Below are 21,511 nucleotides of genomic sequence, written 5' to 3'. Positions count from 1 at the left end.
GCTCCAAAAGACGCATTAGAGCTGATGGTCCAGCTAGGTCTTATTTTCGGGGAACCACGGTACTTTAGCTGAAACCACACAGCTTGTTATGGTGGAACTGGGAGTTTAACTCAGGTCTTTGTGACTCCACCTTCCATTCACACACTATTCCAAATTGCCTCTGATACTGGGGACCCCCAGTGTCCATCCTAAGTCAAGGGAAGAAGGACACTAGAGGGAAGGGGCTTTTGAGAACACGAAAGGCAGATTTTGGGCAAAGGGAGCATTGGGTGCAGACTGGGAGAGTTGGGATTGAATAAGAATTAAAGAAACATTTGGGAGTGGGGTGGAGTGGAAGAGTAACAAAGCAACAGATGACCAGAAATTGGAGTGAAAGGCCAGGATTGCTTCTTTTCATTCTTTTGGATCTGTTTCCCCGCCCCCGTTAGATTTCTACTGAAGAGGATTCCACCAAAAGGAAAAAGAGCCAGAAGGATCCAACAAAAACAAAAAAGTTGAAAATTGAAAAAAGAGAAAGCAGCAAGTCTGTAAGAGAGAAGTTTGAAATCCTTAATATTGAGGTTTGTTAAAGTTTGCTTTCAATTTAAACAAACTACCTTAGTTTAAATTTGTATATGTTCTTCCTTTTTTTTAACCCCCTTTATTCCCTTCATTCATTCATTCATCCAGACATATGGCTTGTGTCTATAGAGATTCTTGCAGTTTGTGTTCAGAATTGAGCATCATTTCTTTCTATTAACCAATGCCTGGGATTGTGTGTTGTTTTTTGTTTGTTTGTTTTTAGCTTCTGAGACCCTCATTGGGCTGGTGTCCTTATGGAACTTCTGTTTTAGTAGATTTGTAGGTTAGAACTGGCAATAACTTGACCAATCATTCTGATTCCATCCTTTCATTTCATAGGTGTGGAAACTCTCAAAGAAGTGAAGTGGTCTTATTCTGTTACTTAAATTTTTGGATAACTACAATGTACAATAGTTGTAAAAAAGAAACAAAAATCAAATCATGCTGAAGGGAAAGATTCAGATTCAGTCTACAGAAGGATTTTGTTTGTCCTGCGTGATACTTAAAAAAATAATTGTGTAACTTGGTGTCAACATTAAGAACCAGACTTGACATAAAGAGGTGATTCCTGTGTTCTTGTAAAAATGTGAAATAGCTGACAACACAAGCCCTCATTCTCTCGTGTTTGTAGTCACGTGGAGCTGAGTGAGTGGTGGTTGCACCTTTGTGCCTGGCCTGCACACTCCAGACTGCCATTAGCTCCACTGGTCTGCTTCCTTCATTTTACTGCCTGTGAGGCATTTGAGATTGGGTTGCTTGGAATATAAAGTAAAAGGTGAAAGTGCCCGCCAGCACCCAAGTGCTGTTACCACTAGTATAATTTAGACCTTTCACGGTGCTCAGTCAGATGTTTGATAAGTGCATGGACATATACACTTATGTGTTTTCTGCAGCTTTTATATGTCAGAGTTGAGACTCCTCATTCATTGTTCTCTTCCCTGTTGTACCTGTTTCACTTTTTCTCTTCCAGTCTCTGTGTGAAGGGATGCGGCTTTTGGGTTGTGTGAAAGAGGTAAATGAACTGGAACTGGTGATTAGTCTCCCCAATGGCCTCCAGGGGTTTGTGCAAGTGACTGAAATCTGTGATGCTTACACCAAAAAGCTGAATGAGCAGGTGGCACAAGAAGAACCTCTGAAGGTAAGGGAAACCTGGATGAAATCTGTAACCGGAAATAAATAGTACATAAAAATAAATGCAAAATTACGACTTTGTTAAGTGCTAAGAAGAAAAGGTATAAGGTGCCATGAGAGCTTGTAATAGGGGATTTTATTTATGTACTTTCTTTTTTTTAATTTTATTTATTTATTAAAAATTTTTTTTTTCTCATGTCAGACGGGTAATGTGCCGATGTTGTAACAAGGTTTGTGGGAGGCACATCTCACGCAAAAGCATGAACACCCAATCATCACACTTATGAACTACAAAAGGATCATTTATGTACTTTCTAATAAGGGGATTTTGACGTATCCCAGGGAGCCCGTAAGACTTCTGGGGGAAGGGATGCTTGCGCTGAGATCTGAAAGATGAGGGCATACGAGATAAAGAAGGAAGGGAGTTCAGGCAGAAGGAGCGTGGTATATAGCAGAGAGAAGGCTAGTGTGGCAAAAGCAAGGGAGGGTGGTGTCAGATGGGGCTGGAGAGCTGGGTGGAGGCCAGACCATGTTAAGGACTGATTTTTAATTCTAGAATCAATGACAAGCCCTTGAAATGTTCTCATTGGGGTGGGTGACATGTAGACAGAATAGGAATAAATTGAAGAGGCATGAGTAGTTTCCTGGAGACCAATTAGGAGGCTATTGTTATAGCCCAGGCTCTGAGATTGATGGCAGCATGGGTTCAGGATTTACTGAGGACAGGAATAAAGTAAATGCTTAGTAATGGATTTGGTATGGGTGGTGAGGCAGGAGAAGTGCCAGGATGAGTCCTAGTTTCTATTGTGCATGGCTTGACAATTGGCCACGCCATTCTGAGATAAATCCTGAAAGGGGATGTGGATGGCGAGAGATGATCATGATTTGATTTTTTGCTATGTGGAGTTTTGAGGTACAGAAACCAAAATGTGTGAAACTTCTTTGTGTAGGTGGTCATTGAAACTAAGAAGGGGGAAGAAGTTGCTTAGAGGGAGCAAATACAGTGAAAAGACTGAGCTGGGAGTAAATACTGTAGTTTAATTGCTGAATAAAAGGAGAGTTGCTGTTAGAAGAAGGAAGAGGGCCAGGCAGAAAAACCAGTGAATAAAGAGTCTTGGTAGTGAGGGAGGAGATGTTTAATGAAGGAAGGAGTGGTCTCCAGTATTCTTTTTAAAGGTCACCTAAGAGAAGGACTGCAATATGAACTGTTGGATTTGGCAACATGGAAGTCATTGGCAATTTTATTGGGAAATAAAGTGGTGGAGTAAGTGGGGGGGATGCAGATTGCAGTGAGCTGAAGAACAATTAGGAGATGAAGAAGTAGAGACAGTAAATACGGACAACTCTTTTCTTTTTTCTTTTTTTTTAAGTATAGTTGGCATACAATATAGTAGTTATATCGGTTTCAGGTATACAATATAGTGACTCAATATTTTTATACCTTATAGTGTGATCACCCCATTAATTCTAGTAACATCTGTCACTGTGCAAACTTATCACAATGTTATTGACTATGTCCCCCTTCACGTTTTTCACCCATCCCCCTGCCCCATCCCCTCTAGCAAGCATCCCTTGGGTCTCTATAGACAGCTCTTTCGACAAATTGTTTTCTATCTGCCATTGTGTGGAGATATTTGGAGGCTTTATGCTGACATTCAAGACTGACATGGTCACAGACCCATCTTCCTTTGTGGGCGAGTGGTTACTGTCTTCATTGCCTTTTGGGGTCTGTGGGGTCTGAGGATGAGAAGCCTCTGAGCCAGGGCCTGGCAGCGGATTCTTGGTTTGGGGGGATGTTATGCATCAGGGCTTTCTCATTTGTATTATGCAGGACCTGGTCCTCTTGCCTGAGCTCTTCTCTCCTGGGATGCTGGTGCGATGTGTGGTGAGCAGTCTGGGCGTCACAGAGAGGGGCAAAAAGAGTGTCAAGCTGTCTCTGAACCCCAAAAGTGTCAACAAAGTGCTGAGTGCCGACGCCTTGAAGCCTGGAATGGTATGTGTCTGGGGTCAGGGAAGAGGAGCAGGCAGCATGCCTTCTTCCTGCCCTGCCTTGTCTCCTTTTACATTCAGCTAATTGTTGCACATAGGGGTGGGTCTTTTCCTGAGGGAGGAAGGTCTTCAGGGTGCCTGGATATTTCATGGAAATTGAAAACTTGAACCTAATTACCTTAACTTGGAGGGGAGAAAGGGAAAGCAAGTCTAAGTTTTGATGGTAGCAAAAAAAAGCCTCCAAGGAGCCTTAGCAGGGCACTTACTGATGGTGAGAAGGAGTTCCTTGAAGTGCCTTACTTACTCCGACTTCCTCATAGGTTAACTTTTTTTGTTTTTGTTTTTTTTAAGGAGGGCGCAGCTCACAGTGGCCCATATGGGGATCGTACTGGCAACCTTGGTGCTACCAGCACCATGCTCTAACCAACTGAGCTAACCAGCCACCCCATAGGTTACGTTTTTTTTCAAAGGCTATCTGATATTTGTGGGGATGCTTGAGGGCTGCTTTCTAAGAGCAAGAGACAAAGTAGACAGGGCAATAAGTCTGTCATCTGCACTCATGGACAGCCAGCCCACCACTGAATCTCCCGGTCCTGTGGAGATTCAGGAGAAATTAGTCCTAGCTCAGAGCCTCCAGGTCCACTAAGTTCATATCAACTTCAGAAAAACGCTCATATAAACTACACTCTTCTAAGTACTCTTGTAATTAAAAGGAGGGAGATCAATATGACCTTGTAAAATTTGGTAAGAAGCAGTGGAGTTTGGGTCAGGCCCTGAAAGTTGGGTAGAAAGGGGAATGAAAATAAGCCAAGGTGCAGGAAATGGACAAGTGTTGAGAGCCTGCTGTATGACAGGTGCTGTTTTAGACACTTTAGACACTATTTGCCCTATGAGGCAAATAGGTACCCTCTTGTAGATTTGAGAAAATGGAATGAGAGAGATTTAAATGACTTGCCAAAGACCAAATAGTAAGTGTCAGAGCCAGCTTTGAATGCCACACTGCTTCCTATGAAATGGGAAGTTGTAACTTGGGAAATGGGAAGGTTGGCAATATTTTATTTTAATGTCTTAGAGGTGCTTTGAAATGATATGATGACAGCTGGAAGGGTAGTTCTGGATTCTCAATAATCATAGCCCAGGGAGTGACCTTGCAGGGCCATCTTGGGTTATCCCCCTTTGCATTTCTTTTGGAAATTCTCCCGGGGAGAGACCTCTCTCTGTCATTCCCTTATTCAACTGTGTTTAACACTTCTCATTGCCCGGAAACGATAAAATCCTTCCAGCTGTAGGAGAATTCAAGTTGGTATCTTGCCTTCTTCTATCCTGTAGTGGGATTGAGGTTCAAAGTTAAAAGTGTATGTGTGTGGGGATGGGATTATGAGATAATATGTTGAGAGTGACGGTAGGAACATGCACATTGTATAGTAGATGTTTGTTGTGTGTGCCATGACCTTTGACTTTTGAACTTTTTGGCATGCTTTTCCCTCTTCCAGCTGCTCACAGGCACTGTTTCCAGCCTGGAAGACCATGGCTACCTAGTGGACATTGGTGTTAGTGGAGCCAGAGCTTTTCTGCCCGTGCAAAAAACCCAGGAGTACATCAGACAGAAGAACAAAGGTGAGGGCAAGAAGAGGGGCCAGTGCATGGCAGTGAGATGGTACGTGTGGAGATTATATTTAAATTTACTCACCAAGTGTGGTGAGTAAATTACAGAATGGTGACTCTGAAGGCTCTTTGGCTTTGCTGAGATCAGCGGTTAATCCTGGCTGATAAAAGGAATATGTGTAAAGGGCCAGGAAGTGGCTGGGTCTCGCTAAGATCTGATGGGCCATTTTCACTGTTTCTCACCTGGAAGATTCCACTGAAATTTGGGCCCCGACCCCCAGACCTCTGAACCAGCAATCTTCATATTTTTGTTGAAATCTTCATATTTTTGTGGGTAGTTGATTCCAGATTGGGTAAGGTCACTTCACTCCCTTCATGGTAACTCGGCAAGTAGGCCATGAATCATCTTAGGTATTGCTTGAACCCAAGATAAAGGTCCTTCTCATGGAGATATTTTTCCTTTTGGGGGCTGGGGCTGGGCTTGCAGGTGCTAAACTGAAGGTGGGTCAGTACCTGAACTGCATCATTGAAGAGGTGAAGGGCAGTGGAGGAGTTGTTAGTCTGTCTATTGATCATTCAGAAGTTTCTACTGCTATCGCTACTGAGGAGCAAAACTGGACCCTTAATAACTTGCTACCAGGACTGGTGGTCAAAGCCCAGGTACAGAAGGTAAGCCGTTTATTATTACTACTACTTTCTAAAATAAAAACAATTTTTATTAAAGTAGTTACACGCACACAATCTAAAATTGTGCTGTTCAATAGGGTAGCCACTGGTCATGTGTGGCTATTATGCACTTGAAATGTAGCCAGTGCCACATGTTGAAATGATAATATATTTTGGATATATTGGGTTAAATAAACTATACTTAAAACAAAATTCACTTCTTTCTTTGTAGTTTTTAAAGTCTGACTGCTAGAAAACTTAAAATTACATACGTGGTTTATGCTGTATTTCTACTGGATAGTGCTGATCAAAATGGTATTTAAAGACTTGGCAATGAAGAACTATCCCATCTATCCCTCCTGACCCCCATCTTTAATTCTTTTAGCTTATCTTTTGAAATTTATCTTCACATTTTTAAGTAGTAAATTTCTTTTGGTTTATTGATTTTAGGCACTGAGTTTTAACTTCTTATCAAGATAGATAAAGACTTGTCTCTTAATTTTCCCTTCCCTTCCCCCAACCTCCCAACAGAGATATAGTAAAATTTTGGTTAAATCATTATTCAGTGTTTAAATTATTATGACTATGTAAATACTGTTTACTGCTGAGCTAGGTAATAGACCATGACTGTTGAACAGCTTTATTTCCTGGAGTTGATAATCAGCTTTGTTTTTGTCATTTGTTAAATTCTCGTCCTATCTGTCACTGTTTCTTCTGTACCCTGTAGTTATTTTTCTCTCACTACAGTTTTCCATGTTTTCAACCCTTTAGGTAATCTCTTCGTTCCTTTTTTTTCCCCCACCTGGACCTCCTTTTACTGTCATCCTGGAACCTTCCCCTCTCTCCTGTATTGGAATTACCTTTGATTCCATGTTTTCCTCTTTTTTTTGTTTACTCCCTCAATTTGAGTGTGGCACATTTTCCAGAGCATTTTTGAAAAAGTACATGAGAGGCTAATTTCTCACTCGCTTAATTCCTAGTGTGTCTGGGATCCTCAAGAGCACTCATAGGTTCAGTGGTTCACTAGGGATACTTCTAGGATTCAGTATATAGTGATTCTATTACAGTGAAAGGAGGCAAAGCAAAATCAGCAAAGGGAAAAAGGCCCATGGAGTGAAGTCTGAAAGAACCAGGCACAAGCTTCCAAGAGTTCTCACTCAGTGGAGTCACAAAGGGTGTAGTTAATTCCTCTGGCAACAAGTTATGACAACACACATGAAATGTTATCTGTCAGGGAAGCTCGTTAGAGACTTAGTACCTGAGGATTTTTAATTGGGGCTGGTCATGTAGGCACCCTCTGCCCGGCATGTATCAAAATTCGAGGTTCTCATAAGGAATGTGTGTGTTTAGTATAAATTAGTGTGCGAACAGATTAGGTGCAATGAGCCACTCAGTTCTGGGAGTGGTGGGAACCGTCCCCAAATTGAAATTCCGAGATACCAGCCAAGGGCTAACATTGGAAGCAGGCTTTTCTAAGACACGGGCCTCCTTTGTTAACTCTTTTCTGCACACCTCCTGTATCTGAAAACATCATTATTCTACTCTCATATGTAATTGGTATTAAGTTTAGTGTACTCACAAAGGTGTGCAGCCATCACCACTATTTAGTTCCAAACATTTTCATCACCTCAATAAGACACCCTGTACCCATTAGTGGTCACTTTCCATCCCTCCTTCCCTCAAGCCCCTGGCAACCACTTACCTTCTTTTTGTCTCTAGATTTGCCTGTTCTGGAGATTTCGTATAAATAGAATCATGCAATATGTAGGCTTTTATGTCTGGCTTCTTTTACTTAGTATAATGTTTTCAAGGTTCAGCCATGTTGTAGCATGTATCAGTGGTTCATTCCTTTTTATGGCTGAATAATGTTCCATCATAGTGTTATAACATGCTTTGTTTGTCCATTCATCAGTTAGAAGACATTTGGGTTGTTTCCACTTTGGGCTTTTATGAATAATGCTGCTATGAGATTCATGTACAAGTGTTTGTGTAGACATATGTTTTCATTTCTCTTAGGTATATGCCTAAGAATGGAATTGCTGGGTTACATGCTAACTATCTGTTTAACTTTTTGAGGAACTGCTAAAGTGGCCGCACAATTTTAAATTCCCACCAGACATGTAAGGGTTCCAATTTCTCCATTCTCACAAGCACTTGTTACTATCCTTCTTTTTATTATAGCCATCCTGGTGATATGAAGTGGTATCTTCTTGTGATTTTGATTTGCATTTCTCTGATTATTAATGAAGTTGAGCATCTTTGCATGTGCTTATTGACCACTTGTATATCTTCCTTGGAGAAGTATCTATTCAAAAGTCTTTTGCCCATTTTAAAATTAGATTGTCTTTTTATTGTTAAGTTGTAAACATTTATATATTCTGGATACTAGCCCCTTAGCAGATCTTGTTTTTGTTTATTTTAAAATATAATTTCCTCTTCTCTTTTTCTGGAACTCCTGTTAATATATTGTTGGACTTCATGGATCACTTCTCTAACGTGCTTATCTTTTACTCTGTCCTTTGTTTCGGTATGTGCATGTATTTATCTGTGTCCTCCCTTCCGGGAGAGCCTCTCAACTTGAACTTCACATTCTCTATTGAATTTTTATTTTGATGCCATAATACAAATGAGACACTAAAATTTTAGAAAGTGTGTGTGTCTGGGTGGGCCTGCTGACTGCCCGACTTTGGTCCTCATGATGAAGTAGCAGACTTTCTTTGGTCAGCCTCCAAAAGTCATTGTTATAAGTCTTCTCGGGCATATTAAATTTCTCTAGAAAGAATCTAACCTCCACCTTGGAGTGTGTGAGCCTGGCTACCTGAGAGCTAAGTGGGAGAAAGGGGCTGGATGTCTCTTATCTATATCTGTACGATATTCAGAATTTTTCTTGATCCACATTTCAAGGTTTGTACTCTTCCTGGATTTTGAGTCTGGTAACTATTTCCCAGAGAGTAACTATTCCATTTTCTGTGGAGATTCCAGATTTTAGGTATCTATCTTATTGCTCTCTTTTGAGGCTCTTCTCACCTTAATTCCTTAGCTTTTGCGGGACCCTATGGGATGAATCAGCTTGCTCATGGGTCAGTGTTCCCTTTTGCAAGCTTTTGGGTTTTACCTTCTTAGTCACCATGTTAGCAACAATTTGTCCCAAGTTGTCAGGCTGGCACTTCCTCAAGGATCTTGGTGCAAAGTGCCCGCCATCCCATTGGAAAATCCTGAAGGTGGGAGGATTGATGTCCTCTCACTCCGGAGGGGAGGTGAGCTTAGTGAATAAAGAAACAGCCAGTGCCAGTTGTCCTGCCGCTCAGTTTTATAGGAAGAAAGATTGATAAGAGCTAGCTGGAGGGGGGAGAGACACACAGTTATCCTGGAAAACGTGGCACTGAGTGTTTAGTGTGAACAGTAGTTCTCATACTCTTGGTTCCTTCAGAGAGCTATTTTTCATAACTTGTTCTGTTTATTTCTAGGCGACTCCACTTGGCCTTACGCTAAACTTCCTCTCGTTTTTTACTGGCCTGGTTGACTTTATGCACTTGGATCCCAAGAAAGCTGGAACGTATTTCTCAAATCAAGCAGTAAGTACTGCTGCACGTTATCTTTTCTTGATTCCAGTTGTGTCCACTTAGCTGTCCGTTGTCACAGTTAGCGACAGGGCAGGTCCTAGCACTGTGTGTGCAGGTGTGCAGAGAAGAGGTGAGGGGAATAAAAAGGGTTTTGGAAGGACCATAATAAACTACCAGTGGTAATCTCTGGGGACTGAGATTAGAGAAAGAGACTGAGGAGGAGAATGCAGCTTTTAGTTTTTATTTCATATTCTTTCATATGGTTTGATATTTTTTGCTAGTGAATCTTTTATAATTTAAAGTACTTTAGAGGAGTATGTAACATAGGAGAACAAGATATATATTTAAATAGAAAAATGTGGTTTAAAAGGTTCTATGTGTATTATACTTCAAAAAAATATCCAGTTTTGAAAAAAATTTTAGAGTACACCTGGTTAAAATACTGAAAGATTATACAATCAGGTGTTACTAGTGACTTGGGAAGAAAATCCCAATATACTGGGGTTGCCAAAAAAATGTATACACAGGAGTTGTATTCATCTTTTGTTATTGGTATATATTGAGTGTTACAATTTTATTAGTTTTTTCCTTTCTTAAAATGTGCATATATATCTTTTGGCACCCTCTGTATATTATTTAGAATTTTTTTTAATCCTAAAATGATTTATTTTGTTTTTTTTTTTCATTTTTAGCAATGATGTATGCTAATGGATGCTAGAGACATTTTTTAAAAAGTAAAAATGGGTTTTTTTAAATAGTGAAAATATCACCTAGTAGCAATAATATTAGTATTTTGTCGAACTTCTTTCTAGTGATTTTTTCCCTGTAGTCATACTTGTGTACAGAGTTGAGACATTTTGCCGTAACGCTGTGGTCGGAGCAGGCGGCCTGTGGCATAGTTTACATGAGCCTCTGATGTGCTGGCGCCAGCACATGGTTTCTGTTGCATGTGCCTTATTGGTCTCAGGGTGTTGAGGGAACCCCGGTATATGTTTCTCCTGGCCTGAATAAGCCTCGATGTAGTTGGACATAGTTCCTCTGAAACACTTTGTTTGAATTTTCTGTATGCTGCTTGACTGTACAAGTCAATTTTAGTACTTGTACTCCTAACCTGGTCAGCACATGGAGAGTCTTGACCTTCGAAAGTCTGCTCCTGGATGCCTTATCTCCTGCGTGCCTCCTCCTGCTCATTATGTCCTTTCCCTTATCTAGGTAAAGGCCTGTATCCTCTGTGTCCATCCTCGGACCAGAACTGTGCGGCTGAGCCTGCGCCCCGTCTTCCTGCAGCCTGGGCGCCCACTCACCCGGCTCTCTTCTCAGCACCTGGGAGCTGTCCTGGATGACGTTCCTGTCCAGGGCTTTTTCAACAAGGCCGGGGCCACTTTCAGGTTGAATGATGGGTCTCTGGCCTATGCCCGGGTAAGGAGTCTCTTTGTTTCATCAGGATCTTATCACTAGAAGGACTGTTGAGACACATGGGTCCTTTTCTGCTTCCTTCATCCCTTGGTATTAGTTTCCTATTTTTGAATATCCCCAAGTATGGCAGACTTTTCTTAGGGACTGAACAATACCTGTTTGTTATAAGAATGCCTTAGAATCAGTTTGACATGTAAGTATTCGATACCTACCGTGTTTCCCTGAAAATGAGACCCAGCCGGACAATTAGCTCTAATGCATCTTTTGGAGCAAAAATTAATATAAGACCCAGTCTTATTTTATTATAATATAATATAAATTTTACTATAATATAAGACTGGGTCTTATATTAATTTTTGCTCCAAAAGACGCATTAGAGCTGATTGTCTGGCTAGGTCTTATTTTCAGGGAAACAGGATAGCAGGTGGTAAGAACAAGAATGAATTAAGATCTACACCAGGGCTTGGCAGAGTTTTTCTTAAAGGTCCAGATAGTAAATATTTTAGGCTTGTGAACCATATGGTCTCTATCCTAACTACTCAACTCTGTCCTTTGTTTTTTTCAGGTTTTTATTTTTTTATTTTTAATAAAATTTATTTAAAACAAGTTTTATTTTGTGCAGATTCTTGCACAGTATCAAAACAAGTTCCAGGCTGGGACTCACTGCTATGATCCCTTCTTTGTCCTTCTGCAAATTAATAAGATTCACTTTTGTTATATTTAAAAGTATTAAAAATTTATCCAGATTTTGTTGTCTCTTCATTCCAGGTATTTGTTTTAATGTTTTGTACTAAAATCTTAAATTCAACTCTGTGCTTATAGGCTGAAAGCAGCCATAGACAGATGTACATGAATGGGCATGGCTGTGTTCTAATAAAACTTTGGTTTACAAAAATAGTTACCAGCTTGTGAACTGTGGTTTGCTGACCCATGATCTAGACTAATCTTTGACACAGAAATTCTGTGATGGGAAAGAGCAGTTGTTTAGTTAGAGGAATTTTTTTAACAAGTAATCAGAGCACTGTTTTTATGGTAGGTGACACATGTGTTGTCATCTCAGTGTGCCTTAGTGTCTAATTGCCTCAGGTCTGTTGTGTCTGGCTTTTCCTTAATCACTTGGTTCTTTGTAGCTCAGCCATCTCTCTGATTCTAAGAACGCCTTCAATCCTGAGGCCTTCAAGCCAGGGAACACTCACAAATGTAGAATCATCGACTACAGCCCGATGGATGAACTGGTTTTGCTCTCTCTGCAGACGTAAGTCTGTCATCAACACGTGGCCGGGCAGAGGTGTGCTTCTGGGTGGGTGCACGTTTGGGTTCTCCTGGCCTGGCTTGGTCATGGTTTCCTTTCCTACCAGCATGGTTTTGATAGCCCTGAATTTCAGGTAGCCTCTGCCCCCATTTATTTAATCTCATATCTTCCTTTTGTTCTAGGTCTATTATTGAAGCTCAGTACCTTAGATATCATGACATCAAGCCTGGGGCATTGGTAAAGGTAAGACCTCTAGCATATAATTAGGTACTCCCCCAGCTTCAGACGTTCTTTAGTTCACAATCTAGCTGTCAGCTCATTAGTTTTCATGTGAACACATTTAAAATCTTGTTCCTTGCCTCTGCCTGCTAACTGGACTTTCTTTTCTTCCCTTTGATAACTTGTAATTAATTTCAAGGTAAGGTCTTACTAGCACCACTCAACTACAGAGGAAGTAGGTTATAAACCCTGGAATTTGATGGTGTTTAATAGACCAGGTCAAAATTTAGTTCTATGATAATTGAGCCACCTGGAATATTAGTAAGAAGCCAGTTCCACTTGCCTCTCCTGTCTATCCATTTAGCCCCAATTGAGCAGCTCCCCTTTATGTATATGTAGAGTTCATTTTTTCGGAGACATGGTCCCCTCCTTTAGAGAATGTGCTTGTAAGGCAGACAGAAAGAACATGCTCATACAAAAAGATATGAAGGTTCCCACAAATAAACCTGACTGCACCCAGGTCAGTGTGGGTGTGTGCTTTACCCCTGTGAGATCTGGAATAACAGGAACCGTTAGCCCAGGAAACTGGGCTTCAAAAGAGAGGTGTGACATGCTTTATTGTAAGAGATGGAGGAAAGACCGTTCTTGAGGCATCATGGCGTCTTTTGTTGGGACTCCCTAGGGCACAGTGCTGACCATAAAGCCGTATGGGATTCTGGTGAAGGTGGCTGAGTACATCAGGGGCCTGGTACCTCCCATGCACCTGGCTGACATCCCGATGAAGAATCCAGAGAAGAAGTACCACATTGGGGATGAGGTCATGTGCCGGGTGAGCCTCCTAAAGGGTCTCTGTTGGGGTTTTGGCCAGATGGGAAGAGAGTACTGCTTCTTAGCTAAGTTTCTGCTCTTTCCTACAAAATAACCACGTAGTGTCTGCTGTGCTGTTCCTGGCATTGGGAAGAGAAAATTGGGTCCCTGCCCTTGAGAATTGTATAGCATAATGGAGAGTTACAATATCCATCCATGAAGAGAGCAGAGGCCACTATGTGACCTTGTGCCACATGGTTTGGTGCAGGCTTCATGCTGTGGTCCTATCTCAGAAAGGGGAGGGCAGCCTGGGGTCAGCCCCACAAGTCATCAATGATATCAATAGCAACTACCATGTAACATGTTCTATGCTGTGCTAGGCACATGACGTTCATTATTTCGTTTAATCCTTAAAACGACCCTGTAAAGTAAGTGTCGTTAACCTCATTTTGCAGGTGGGGATATTAAAGCATGGGAGGGCCACGTGTCATGCCCAAAGTCACACAGCTAATAAATGATGAAACCAGTTTTCAAATTCAGCTCTATGTGCCAATAATGTCTGCTAGATTTCTGGCACAGGTAGGCTAGAAAGGATGGGTAGGATTTGGAAAGGTGAGGAGGAGCAAGGAGTGTGTCAGGCACAGATATAGGCCAAACAAAGCTGCCAAAACCGAGTGGTTTATAACAAACGTTTGAATCCCAAGAGAAGCTTCACAAAGTTGTAAGATTAGATATGATAATACACAATGCTTAGTATAGGGCCTGGTGTGTGCAGGCACCCAGAATATTAGATTTTCTTATTTTTATTTTATTTCATTATTAGTGAGTCAACAAAGAGATTGATTACTTATTGGCAAAATGTTTTATAGTAGTGGGGTCAAGAGGTTAGAAGGAGAGGAATTTCTCTGCCCTCAAGGAGATGACCTTCTGAGGGAGGAGAGACTGTTGGGTCTCTCAGTCTTAGTTTATAGATAACATCCAGCAGTATTGAGGTGGTAATTTGGTTCAGTCATTCTTTCTGTTAGACAATATGGTGGTGGTCTAGGAAGGAGCTAAGGCAGTGTGGAAGCAAGACTTTGGAGGTACAGTGAGGTGATGAGTACTGTTGCAGGCCTCTGAGGGAGCTTATGGGAGAAGTACCTTTGAAATAGAGATCAACACTCCCTACGTTGTCACCCAGCAGGCAGCAGGGAGGGTGTGGCTGAGATTATTCTCGGAGGGAAAGAGATAGTAGGTTCTTAGGGACTGACCATGGCCTTTGGGTTCAGGGGGGTCACAGAGACCAGCTCAGTGGCTCTCTTGATAATAGGTAACTTGATGACAGGTTTGATGATGATACCCTTCCCCTAGGTTTTGCTTTGTGACCCTGAAGCCAAGAAGCTGATGATGACCCTGAAGAAAACCCTGGTTGAGTCCAAACTACCTGCCATTACCTGCTATGCGGATGCCAAGCCTGGTCTGCAGACACATGGCTTCATCCTCAGGGTCAAGGACTATGGCTGCGTTGTGAAGTTCTACAATGACGTGCAAGGACTGGTGCCCAAGCACGAGCTCAGTGCCGAGTATGTCCCCGACCCAGAGAAGGTCTTTTACACTGGCCAGGTAACCTTCCCCCAGGCAGGGCCCTACCCGTGGTGACCCCATGAACACAGATCTGAAGGAGTCATATGGAGGGCTACTTTTTAAGGGATGAGGAAGAGAGCCTGAGCCAGCCATGTGGAGATGGGAAGAGAACAGAGAGAAATCCTCAAGGGGATTCAATGAAAGCTGGCAAACTAGTGGACCTCAGGCCCACAGGCTTGAAGAAACCAATCTTTACCTGTAACAACGCTGGTGTCCTTCATATCAGAAGTTGTTCTGAGGCCACTGTCATGTCACCAGCAGGGGGCAGTGCCATGAAACTAGTGAATCTGGGTCTTTGGGAAAAATAATTTTTTAAAACTTGGTGGTGTACCCAAAAATTGATTCATGTCTTACTTTCAGCCAAAGTCTGACTCGAGGGATTCTGTGTATCTTTCTGTACGTTTTTTTCACTGTATTGTGATCTGATCCGGGGTCTGGGTGGATCTCCCAAGGCCTTTGCAGTGCTCGTGGAGGGTACCTTTCTCAGGCCTGACGGGCCTGCTGGGAGGAGTTAGCCAAGCAGGTGTGCTTTCTCGCCAGGTGGTGAAGGTTGTGGTGCTGAACTGTGAGCCATCCAAAGAGAGGATGCTCTTGTCCTTCAAGCTGTTGAGTGATCCAGAGAAAGAGCGTGTGGGACACAGTCAGAAGAAAAGAAAAGCCGTTCACGTTGGGCAGGTACCTGGGCTTATCCAGACAAATTATTTTAGTTTATAGTGGCCAACAGCAGGGTACCACTGACACTTGGGGTATGGAATCCATGCAGGGGAAGGATTGAGGTAGATTCTAAGATTCTGGGACCAGAGAGAGTTAAGGTTCTTCACATAGAACCTCATATTTTTTCCTGTGTGTCAGAGCAAGTGGAAGCTGTCCAGGAAAGGAAAGTTCTGTCATGATGTGGCTTTTCAGCAGTGTACTGCTGCTCTTTCCTACCTGGTTCCTGGTGCCGTTCTGCAAGGCTGCCTTTCCTCTGAGACCCAGTGGAGGGACTTGGGAGAGGAGTGACAGAATGCACAAATGGGTCCTGGTGTGTGTGTGTGTGTGTGTGTGTGTGTGTGTGTGTGTGTGTGTGCCTGCTGGGTCTTTGAAGTGGTGGTGTGGGCTGTGGAAGAAAGCTGCTTTTCCGATTTTGACCTCTGTGGTTCCTAGTGCTGGAATTTGATGCCTCTCTTCTCCCGACTCAGACGAAGTTGCTTTCTCTGCCCAAGACAAATGCTAATTTTTGTCTCTTTCTTCCCTGGGTAGTTGGTGGATGTGAAGGTTTTAGAAAAGTCCACAGATGGGCTGGAGGTGGCTGTCCTGCCCCACAACATCCCTGCTTTTCTCCCCACGTCTCATCTGTCGGACCACGTCGCCAACGGCCCACTGTTGTACCACTGGCTTCAGGCCGGTGACACCCTGCACAGAGTCCTGTGTCTGAGCCAGAGTGAGGGACATGTTGTATCCTTTACTGGTGTCTGGGGAGCCACAGAAAGCAGGGGAACCATCGGCATTCTTGGGGGGAAAGTATGGACTGGGCTGTGCTCTTAGTTGGAAACTCCCTAGAAAAAAGTCGGCCATGTGACTGTAGAAATACCTCCTCCATAAAACCTAACCAGTGAGCAAGCCTGAGCTTTCCTTCTAATTTCCTGGTGGAAAGTAAGAATGAGATTGAAGTCCTGCCAGCAGATACTGGTGGTGAGGTTAGGGTGGGAGTCCAGGGTGTTGGGGAAGAGGTGGTGTGGCCTGCCGGACCCAGCGGATATTTCTAGTAGCACGTCTGGCTTTCTCAGGTCACTCAGTGTTTGCCCCTTGGATTGAACTAATTATGATAATTTAGTTGTCCCCCTTCTCTGCCCCTCACCAAGAGGTATGGGGCTCACAGTATTCCCTTTGGCCTTGGTGTGGGTGTTTTGAAGGGTGTTTTTCCTTTTACCTCTTTTCTCACAGAATATGAAATCTCCTTAGAGTGAAGATTGACGTAGGAGGTGAAATAGGGTTGGTTAATGTGAAGATTGTGGAGGATGCATCATGGCCAGTCCAGCTGCCAAGCCACAAGGATGAGCCATTCTCTTTGTGGTCCCTTTCAGTAATCTGGAAATGAGTCAATAAGGAAAGGAATAAAACAGTGATTGTCCAACTCTAGTGCACCTCAGAATCACCTGGAGGACCGGTTCAAACACAGCTTGCTGGGCCCCTCAGAGTTTCTAATTCATAGGTCTGGGCTGGTGCTTAAGAATTTGCATTTCTAACAAGTTCTGTGTGATGCTGCTGCTATTGGTCTGCACATTTAGAGAATCATGGTAGTAGCAGAAGGTGTAGAGTGGAAAAAGGAGATTTCATCTGCTCTTTCTGGAATATTCCTTGATGAAGCACCACTAGCTCCTTTGCAGGAAGCCAGCTTTGGTCTCCACAGTGGAGGGTGGCCAGGATCCCAAGGGCTTCTCAGAAATCCACCCTGGAATGCTGCTCATTGGTTTTGTGAAGAGCATCAAGGACTATGGTGTGTTCGTCCAGTTCCCCTCGGGTCTTAGTGGACTGGCCCCCAAAGCTGTAAGTTCACCTCTATGCACAAGGGCACAGGGTCGTGGAACCTGAGGGTTGGTGGGAAGGAGCAAGATACTTAATCCTTTGAAAGATTTTTAGGGGCAAGACATAAAGGCAGCTGGCTGAGGTGGGTGGAGCTGAGATTCAGTCCACGCTGCTCTCCCCCAGCTGTGTGTCCTGGCTCGGGGCTGTGTCCTCCTGGAGGAAGGGGCACCTTTTCTACTTTAACTGTAGTGTTGATTAGATGGATGGTGGCCCTGAGACTTCAGTCTCCTGTGAGGACGCTGAACTTGTTTTTATCCTCAGCATGTTAGACATGGAAATTGATTTTCTTAAGCAGCTGATTACAGGTTTTCCAGCCTCCTGTGGTTTTGAGGTGTTATGGTACCAAAATACCCTTGAAATTACTACCTACCCCTCCGTCATTGAATTGCAAACTTTTCAGACTGGAAAAAATTCTAGTGATCCCATAGTAGAACTCCTCATTCCTGCTGAGTAAACTGATACCAGAGCTGGGAGTAGATTTACCATAAGTCAGTGTAAGACAGTGGTGAGCAAATGGCTTGTAGCTCATTCCTGCCACAGATAATTCATAAATATGTCTTCCCTTCTATATGTTAGTCTCCCTGATGCTTTGCCGGGACAAATGTCATTTGCATCTTCTGCCAGAACAATTTAAAAAATGGGAGCAGAGGAGAGGGCCCCAGAAACATGCATAGTGAGCGGCAGAGAATTGCCAGTGGGTGTTAGAGACGTGTACAGCGCGGTGTCCCGCTGGTGTGCCAGTAACGTGTCTTCTTGGCTGGGTGCCCTCTAGAAGGTTGGGTTGGGCAACCAGGGCCTCTCCTGTGTTTTTATGGAAGGGGAGTAGAGCTGTACTTAGAGGGGGCTGGCGGGAACTTCCTGGGTCCCATTACCCTCTCGCATAGCCCTTCCCAGGTATGTTAAGCGGCTTGTTTTAATAGAGACTTCCTTTCCTTTCTTCATTTTCCGCTCATTCTTTCCTTTAGATCATGAGTGACAAGTTTGTGACCTCCACCAGGGACCACTTTGTTGAGGGGCAGACGGTAGTTGCGAAGGTGACCAACGTGGACGAGGAGAAGCAGCGGATGCTGCTGTCCCTGCGGCTGTCGGACTGCTCTATGGGGGACCTGGCTACCACCAGCCTCCTCCTCCTGAGCCAGTGCCTGGAGGAGCGGCAGGGCGTGCGCAGTCTCATGAGCAACCGAGGTAGGGGCAGGAGGGCAGAGGATGAGGGCCGGGCTGGGCAGTGTGCCTTGTACCTTCTGCCCGTCTGTTCCAAAGGGCTTCCCAGGTATTAAAAAAAAATAAATTGGCAAACTTTTAAAAATGGGAATATAACCTATAGACAATGCAAAAATCATTTAGGGTACAGCTCAGTAAATGTTTATAAAAGTAACACCCCTGTTTAACTACCACCCAGATTCAAGTAAAGGTCAAGATTAGCATCCCGGAAGTCCCCCTGTGCTCCTGTCCATCCAGAGGCACAATTTCCCTTGGTTCTGTGACCTCAGGTTTGCATTTGTTGTGAATCCATTCACCTCTTCACTTTTTATTCCTTTATTCAACAAATATGTAGTGGATGATCAAATGGAACAGGGACCTGCTCGAAGACTTCGTGAGGGGCTATTATTCTGACCCTCCTAAGTTTTGAACCATTGTGTAGGATTGTTGGAGTCCTGATGGGATTTGGGAATCAGAAGCTTGAGAGGGAAGATTCCAAACAGAAAGAATGAAAATTCAGAAACCAAAGGAAACCATGTGTTTCTGGTGTTTGCTGGTTATTTTCTTGAATTATGGCCAGGTAGGATTAGCAAGGGAGGCATAGGTGTCTCTCTCTGTGATAGGAGTTTTCACGGATATTGGACATTTTTACCAAAAGTGATTTAATTTTCACAGTGGTTCCAGTGTTTCACTGTCCTCTGCATGGCAGCGCATTTGCAAAGGAAAAGGGTAAGAATATTGTTTCATCTTGCTCCTTCCTGTTTCCTTTGGATCTCTGGCAGACTCTGTGTTGATCCAGACGCTGGCTGAGATGACCCCAGGGATGGTCCTTGACTTAGAAGTGCAGGAGGTGTTGGAAGATGGTTCTGTGGTGTTCTGTGAGGGCCCAGTGCCTGGCCTGGTCCTGAGGGCCAGCAAATATCATCGAGCAGGTGAGTGCACCGGTCTTGCCTATCATGGTTGGTGGGGGAAACTCTTTTCCCATTGCTCCCTCTCCTGGATACAGAGTTTCCAAATATGTAGGGTAAGTGAACTGATTCAGTAGACACTTTTGGCATGGGTATCTTATGTGAAAGCAAATCAGGACAACTGACAACATTCTAAAGAAGATTTAGGTATGGATCCTGGATTATTATAATTGGGGAAATCGAGATTTTTATATATCAGGTTGCATAAATTAAGGCATACCTGAACTTGAATTACGGGAGCCAGACCCTTTGTTTCCCTAGCCCATATAGACTCGACTTGTGTCCTCTTTTGTTTTTGTGCCGAAGGGCTTAGAGGGCTCTTGGAGAGAGGCTGTGTCCCTCCCCTAAGCTCCAGGGAGGTGAGCGTGTTATGTTTGGTTCTTCATTACAGGGCAGGAGGTGCAATCGGGGCAGAAAAAGAAGGTTGTCATCTTAAATGTTGACATGTTGAAGTTGGAAGTACATGTTTCCCTGTACCATGATTTGGTGAATAGAAAAACTAAAAAGGTAAGCTTGCCGATGACTTCGTTTCCATCGTTTGAAAGGCTTTACACACTCCTTCAACCCACACACTTGCCCGGGATTCTAACACAAATGCTTGGGTGACCATATGCCTGGGTTTATATGCGTCATTCCCAGTTATGCCTTTTATCCTGGTGTAGCTATTAACACTAACTTTTACTCTGGTTCAGATGATAAATTTTATGTTCACCCTGTCTTTGGGGCCTAGCAGGCCATGTAAATGAGTGAAGTGGGCCAGACGGGTTAGAGAGTAGCAATAGTAGGCCTCTGACAGATTGCAGAGTGCATGCACTGCCCACCAAGGGGCAGACCATTCCTTTCCATCTGCTTGTTGGTGGGAATATCTGGGTCTAGTGTTGCTAAGTATTTGATTTTTTAAAGAGAAAGCAGAACTTGGATTTTTATTTGAAATAAATGTGGGAAATGTTGGAAACTATTGTTTTTTAAACATCACATGAACCAAACATAACATGCCCGTGGGTAGTTCTGATCTCTACACTGCGCACTATACCCTCTCCTGAACACTGGTGTGAGAGAAGAATGGATCTGAGGGAAATCTCAAAATTAGCAGTATTTTCCTCTGGATACCATATGTATTTGGTCATGGTCCAGAGTGCCATATTTTGCCATGTATAATGTGTACTTTTTTGCCCAAATTTGTGAGGGAAAAATAAAGATGCACATTATACATGGGTAGTACTAATTCCATATCTATATAAATGTTTTTAATTCTTTTATTTATGAGTTAAAAGTGTAACTCTAGAAATCAATAACGATACCCATATGCAAAATAATACCCTGGAAAATGAGAATCGGTTTTGTTGAATTTACTACGAACTTGCAACGACAGAGTTGTTGGCCTTTTGTGATGCATAAATATTATAAATTTGTTACTGGTACATAAAATTTTTTGTACCATAGTATGGTAAAAAATAAATGCTAAAATTCCTTTATAATAAAAAAAAAACACCAAGTACCTAAGTGTAAACAAATAAAAATTTGAATTAAAAATATTAAAATGAAAGATTTTTTTTTCCCCGGAAAGTTTGGGCCAAAAATGTGGGTGCACATTATACACAGGAGCGCATTATACACGGCAAAATATGGTATTAAGCACCTAATTGCATAGGGTATAGTACAGAACATTACATAGATATAACCCTTAACCTCTAGTTGCTTATAATTTTAAGACTTTGAAAGACAAAGAGAAATAGAAAACCCCCACTAAGTGTTCTAGCAGGTCCTTATTGCATTTCATCATCTAGGTGAAGCTGGTGCATATCAGGATGTGAGCACAGTTTGGGGGAAGGTAGACTAAGTGCCTTGCACACAGTAAGCTGTCAGTAATAACTCTGTCTGTTGAATGAAAGTAAATAAATTGGCTGGAAAGCTGCAGGACTGAGTCAGGAGCCACAGTGTCT

The 21,511-nt window shown here is 42.9% G+C and overlaps 1 protein-coding gene and 1 non-coding gene across 5 annotated transcripts in view; one reads left to right on the top strand and one right to left on the bottom strand.

Annotated features, from left to right (window-relative positions):
- The window catches only part of PDCD11 (programmed cell death 11), a 42,169-nt gene that overhangs the window by 2,537 nt on the left and 18,121 nt on the right, over positions 1-21,511 (top strand). For all 4 annotated transcript variants that reach the window (XM_074339107.1, XM_019725038.2, XM_019725039.2 and 1 more), the window contains exons 3-19: positions 429-560; positions 1,532-1,699; positions 3,524-3,685; positions 5,175-5,298; positions 5,774-5,955; positions 9,420-9,527; positions 10,728-10,934; positions 12,062-12,186; positions 12,366-12,426; positions 13,085-13,231; positions 14,560-14,811; positions 15,373-15,507; positions 16,075-16,269; positions 17,191-17,361; positions 18,366-18,585; positions 19,383-19,532; positions 19,960-20,075. In XM_074339107.1, the coding sequence (XP_074195208.1) occupies positions 429-560; positions 1,532-1,699; positions 3,524-3,685; positions 5,175-5,298; positions 5,774-5,955; positions 9,420-9,527; positions 10,728-10,934; positions 12,062-12,186; positions 12,366-12,426; positions 13,085-13,231; positions 14,560-14,811; positions 15,373-15,507; positions 16,075-16,269; positions 17,191-17,361; positions 18,366-18,585; positions 19,383-19,532; positions 19,960-20,075 (2,655 nt within the window). The remainder of the gene's footprint in view (positions 1-428; positions 561-1,531; positions 1,700-3,523; positions 3,686-5,174; positions 5,299-5,773; positions 5,956-9,419; positions 9,528-10,727; positions 10,935-12,061; positions 12,187-12,365; positions 12,427-13,084; positions 13,232-14,559; positions 14,812-15,372; positions 15,508-16,074; positions 16,270-17,190; positions 17,362-18,365; positions 18,586-19,382; positions 19,533-19,959; positions 20,076-21,511) is intronic.
- Positions 1,889-1,992, bottom strand: LOC141572983 (small nucleolar RNA U13). Its single transcript, XR_012498571.1, has one exon. It is a non-coding gene; the product is annotated as a small nucleolar RNA U13 (small nucleolar RNA).

Source organism: Rhinolophus sinicus, linkage group LG07, assembly GCF_036562045.2.
Source record: "Rhinolophus sinicus isolate RSC01 linkage group LG07, ASM3656204v1, whole genome shotgun sequence".
In the NCBI taxonomy this organism is placed as follows: domain Eukaryota; kingdom Metazoa; phylum Chordata; class Mammalia; order Chiroptera; family Rhinolophidae; genus Rhinolophus; species Rhinolophus sinicus.
This window is presented reverse-complemented; position numbering and strand designations above follow the sequence as displayed.